The 5,724-nt window shown below is 35.7% G+C and overlaps 1 protein-coding gene across 1 annotated transcript in view; it reads left to right on the top strand.

The window, feature by feature from the left end:
- Nucleotides 1-507: 507 nt before the first annotated feature.
- The window catches only part of LOC107708508 (5-hydroxytryptamine receptor 4-like), a 20,299-nt gene continuing 15,082 nt past the window's right edge, over nt 508-5,724 (top strand). The window contains exons 1-4 of the mRNA XM_016512770.1: nt 508-637; nt 4,690-4,784; nt 4,878-5,009; nt 5,284-5,484. Of these exons, the coding sequence (XP_016368256.1) occupies nt 4,756-4,784; nt 4,878-5,009; nt 5,284-5,484 (362 nt within the window). The 5' untranslated portion in view covers nt 508-637; nt 4,690-4,755. The remainder of the gene's footprint in view (nt 638-4,689; nt 4,785-4,877; nt 5,010-5,283; nt 5,485-5,724) is intronic.

The raw sequence follows: 5,724 nt of genomic DNA, 5'->3' as shown, positions 1-5,724 counted from the left end.
CACTAGGCCTATTTTGCTTAATGTAACAACTGACACATGTATGTGCAAAGTAGATAGGCTACTACTCTCATAAAAAGGTACAAAACTGTCACTAGGGCAGTGCCCTTTCAAGAGGTACCAACATGTACACTTTAGGTGCTAATATATACTTTTAACGTATTAATATGTTCTTTTGAACTACTATTATGTACCATTTTTGGGTAAGATACAAAGATGTACCTTTGAGCTTTTGTACATTGGGTTACCACCCAGTGACAGCTTTGCACCTTTTATTCTGAATGAATATTGCAAATAAAATTATATATGCATATATAATTGTATAGTATTACATATGTAAAATATAATCAGCTCATTTTTGTACAAAAAATCATTTGTACATTCTTTGGCCCTAATTTTGTCTAAGTGCAGTAATGTGCGTTGAAACACCGAGTGGCGCTGTTGCTCTGTTTTGGTTTGTTTCAGACTCAGAGCGCCGGTGCACTTTACATCAACAGATGATCTGCTGCTTGCTGCAGTTGTTTGACTGTGGCACAAGGCATAGAAGAGCACTTCAGTCTCCGACTAACTGTGATGGAATATGACAGTTTATAGAAGCACGTGTGGATTCACAAAGACGTCTGCAACACGGAGCCCCTGGGTGAGTAAAGTTATCTGAATTATGCTGCCTCGCATTTAAGTGCCCTCAAGTGTGCAACTCATTATAAACACCATAAAGTACCGGTAATGTCTGTTTTAAGATATTTAAATAAAAATAATAGTTGTTATTATTATTATTATTATTAGTTTCATGTATTTGATAAGATGTGGCTTGTTTTTCTTTAATTGCACAGAGTAATGACAAGTTAGATCCCAAATGAGTACATTTGCATTTTTACAATGGGAATATTGGAGTTCTTCACTGCTAAGATTTTTTGAGGAATTTGCCAGCAGCAACTATCAAACTTACAGCTGTGATTGAGAGGGACTGATACTTATCAAGACTGAAACCACATTTGAGCTTTTACTCATTTTCCCCCTGTAATTTTGTGATGAGCAAGAACTTTGTGAAATCATTTTCAGTCAATTAATGTGAAAAAAGATAAGAAATTCTTACCTTATTTTATTGTATGTTGTTGTGATCAAAACCTATTTCACAGCTGGTAATTGTTGTATTATATAGACATGTAGATCCAACTATGATCAGTGTGTTTTTAAGACCACTACATTTGTGTCACTCAATTTATGATTGTGTGAAAATGTCACTCTCATAACTTGTGTGAGGCTTATGGCTTCTTGTCATCACAGACTGTGATTTATCCCTTTAAAGGGGTCATATGATGCGATTTCATTTTTTCCTTTCTCTTTAGAGTGTTACAAGCTCTTGGTGCATAAAGAAGATCTGTAAAGTTGCAAAGACTAAAGTCTCAAATCCAAAGAGATATTCTTTATAAAAGTTAAGAGCACAGATGCAGACATGGTTTTATGTTTACGCGGCGCGATGCAACGCAACGTGTAAAAAGACAGTATAAGTCATTATAATCAGTAATTATGTCCCCGCTGGATGCAACAAATGCCTCGTTTGTAATGGGTTTTCATGTTTTTGTCTCGTCGCTCCGGCCGGACACGGCATCGACAGTATGGTGAGGGGCGTAACATTTCCTTCACACACTTGAGGTATTCGGCCAATCATAACGCATTGGATAGCTGGCCAATCACAGCACACCTCACTTTTTTAGATCGATGAGCTTTGTAAAAATCGACGCGTTTCAAAAAGGCGGGGCATAGAGGAGAAACAATAATGTACAGTATGTGGAAAATAATGTGTTTTTTTATACTTTAAACCGCATAAACACATTTCATTACACCAAATACACAAAATAATGTTCTTTTTAGCAGCATCATATGACCCCTTTAAATGCAAATGCCACTCAGTTTTCCTCGTGGCACTAAAGGAAAAAAGATGTTGTGTGGGAAGGTGTCGAAATCAGTTATTAGAGTGTTTGTCAGTGCAGATTCTTTTCATTATGTCAATTATGTCACGTTAACCTGTTTTGCTTTCTATAAGAGAAACCAATCAAATCAGAGAAACAGTATTGCCAATAGATTACAGTGACAATAACTTGTCAAGAGTTATGGGTGTTTACTGAAGTAGATTCTTTTTGAAACCTAGAGCTGCCTATTTCATTGCAATATGTTACTTAAATATTTTGTTTAATACAACGTTTTAGTGTTATTGTAAATTGTTCAATAGTTAAGCATTCAGGTTGTGATGCATCACATTTGGGTGCGGTTTCATGTTCATGTTCATTAAGAATGTTTATTCACAAATGGAGTTTGAAGTTAATTTTGTACTAACCAGTTTATTTAATGCTTTTATAAAAACCTGAATGTTCAGGTTCCAGAAGTTCTTTATCAGGACAGATCTGTATGCTTCAGACAGTTAACCATGTTTGAAATCACTTGAGCTGAAGGGAATAGTGAGCTCTTCGATCTTATGAGACAAGATTACTGAAAGTTAGTGTCGTGTCACATGGCATCAACTTTTGTACTTCAGCCCTGCTTTCTTTTTGGATCATTTGATGAAACGGGTGCCTTTCCCAGGTTTCCCATTTTTAAAGTTCAGTTTCACTAGATTTTAAACATTCTATCAGATAAATAATGTGTTTAAGAGTCAGCAAATTGCATTTTGGTATCGCAAGCTAGATGAAAGCATTTTGGGACATAATAACTGTATAGCTTCTGAACTGTAACAGAGTTGACAGTTACAGTTTAATTTGACAAGCTTTAAGATTATGAAACAAAGTTGCTCCTTAGAAAGATAATTTAAAAGTGATGTTTTTATGGATGTATATTTTTCATTTGTAAATTGTTCACTATACAAAATCATGGAAAGAAAATGGTCACCTACTGAAACTTTAGTTTGTCCTTAAAATGTACTCCTTGAAAGCATAATGATGCCATTAAGAAAACGTTTTGATTTATGAAATTATAATGTATTAAAACTGAGAATATACTGTATGATGCTGACAGATATTCATTCAATTAAATATATTTACACATATGCATATCAGGGACACAGGTGGCACCTGTTTTGTAGAATGACCCTTTTACTCTGTCCTACAAAAGAAACGTGTAAATCAGGTGTCCTCTCTGCGTAGCTGTTTAGAATAGCCTGTTTTGTTCAGTGTGTTTGATACAGGGCTATAATAATCATGTGGCTCATTTGAAACTCAAACGAAAGCAACAGGACAGGAAAGAAGTGTCCAAGCTGTCTCTGTAATACCCACTTGAGCCTCCCAGCTGGTCAAATACATCACACGCTTCCAGTGTTTACTCCGTGAGAACTCTCTCCACTTCTGTATGAGTTATGGCTCCAGCGCCACAGGCACAGGGTGCGATTTGGCCACTGTGGGTATTAACAGTGTGATGATGGAGTGCATGCACTTTGTGTTGAGGTTTTTCTTTCTTCAGTATCTTGCTTTCAATATTTCATGTGTTTTGAGGGCATAATAAGACATATGACTTACATATGACGATTTAGGCCAGGGTTTCCCAACCTTTTTTGTTTTATGTGCCCCCACAGTACCTACAGTAAGGCTCAAGTATTTCTTTTTTGACATCAGACCAGAAACGTGTTTGCAAAAACATCTATTAAGTCTATAAAGTGTGGGGAAAGTTATATAAAAAAAAAAACACACACACACACAAATAGGATAGTAAAATAAGCATCCACATTAGTATTTAATAATATTTATAAATTTTGAATATGTATATGGATAATTATTTGATCGTCCATCAAATTATTTAATTATCCTATTTATTTAGATACAAGTGTCTGCTAAATGCATTAACGTAAATGGAAATATATATAAACATATGAATCGTAGCTGTAATAATTGTAATATGCAAGGTTTATTCGACAACTAGATTAGACAACTAGAAGAAGAAGAAGAAAGAGTCACTTTCCAAGTCATTTTACAATGGCTTCATTTGATTAATACTGCTAATATATCAAAAATTCACATGTACTGTATTTCACTCAAATTTGCACATTTTAGACATATTGCAGTGCACATAGTTTATTATGGACATTTTTATTTTTAAAGCAGCACTATGTAACTTTTTCTGTGTTCAAAATTAGCAAAATGTATATAATGAGCGAGTACATCATGAATTCATCTTCCAAACCGCGTTTTTGTCTTATTCCGAATCACTACAGTACACTTATAATAAGTACTTATATTTGGACTATTGTAGCCTGGTCGGGTCGTCACCGCTGCGGAGTAACACGCGTGAATCGCCATAGACATAAACTTAGAGAAGTAGCTCCGGTTGGAATGTTCTTCCGCGGGATGTGTGCAGTTCTGTTTATTAACCGCTAGAGCGCCAAAAGTTACATAGTGCTGCTTTAAGTCCTGATTTCTGTTTTACAGGTGTGACAAGGCAAATCTCAAATCACTGATTTAGCCAACAAAATGCTGATTGACAGCATTCAGTGGTTAGTTCTTGTGAGCCTGTAGTTTTGCTTAGAAAGGAAAATGGTCAGATGCTCATCATGGCTCATATTTACTTGTTATATCCCACAAGACTTTGTTTCATTTTAAATGTGCTGATGGTTTAGTCTCAGTGCTCTCACTTTGAAACCCATGCTGAAAGAATATGATTGAATTTGGGATGTGAGAATGCAAAACAGTTGCGTTTGTCCCACAGGAGAGGGTCTGCAGTGTCTTGTGTGAACAAATCCCCATCTGATCACTTCCAAACAGATGACCAGTCATGGCCACAGCATCAGACTCAGCGGATGAGTAAGAACCACTTCAAAATATTTCACTATATAGATAAGTATTTATTTTATCTTATCAATTCATATATAATTGGCTGCATATTTTTGTCTGCAGTTCAGTGGATGAAGTTGTGTCCAAACACACTCCGAAGATAACACTGTCTATTTTCCTGGTGACCATCATTATACTGACTGCACTTGGTAACTTGCTTGTGATGGTGGCTCTCTGTAAAGACAGACAGCTAAGGTAATGCTGCTTCATATCTACATTTAAATTCACTGTGTCAGTGTACATTTTTGATGTTAAAATACATATAAATTAAACTTAATGTGCAAGATATCTAAAAATAAGCCATTTGTAGGTTGATTCGACCCAAACATGTAACACTATGGTTCTGTAGTGTCTCATAACATAGCATAACATACATGAGTATTTTCTATGTATAGACACTAGAATATTTTCTGTAGTGAACTAATGTTTATTAATGTTATCTTTTGTTAATTTACTGTTCTATATATAGGAAGAAGAAGACCAACTTCTTCATCGTATCACTGGCATTTGCAGACTTTCTAGTTGCCCTTGTTGTGATGCCCCTGGCAGCCATAGAGTTGACCACAGGTCAGTGGAGCTATGGAGAGACGTTCTGCTTGGTCCGTACCTCACTGGACGTGCTGCTGACCACTGTATCTTTACTGCATCTGTGCTGCATTGCACTAGACAGGTGAGTGCGTTTGTGAAGCTAATATAGAAACAAAAATGACTAATGTTGTTCTACACAAATAACTCCTTGCGTTGCCATGGTAATATTAAGAAAAGAGGTCTTAAATTAGAACATGTTATCATGTGCTAAATAGTATTGGGGCAGCAGTTTTCTATGCCAGATTTGATAATAATTTTTTTCTCTCTAAATGTAGTTTGGGTCATGGCATGCACTGTCATATTTTTTATATAATTATATATA

Source organism: Sinocyclocheilus rhinocerous, unplaced genomic scaffold (genome assembly GCF_001515625.1).
Source record: "Sinocyclocheilus rhinocerous isolate Xijiao unplaced genomic scaffold, SAMN03320098_v1.1 scaffold506, whole genome shotgun sequence".
Lineage (NCBI taxonomy): Eukaryota > Metazoa > Chordata > Actinopteri > Cypriniformes > Cyprinidae > Sinocyclocheilus > Sinocyclocheilus rhinocerous.
The sequence above is the reverse complement of the archived record's forward strand: the minus strand, read 5'-3'. Positions and strand labels throughout refer to the sequence as shown.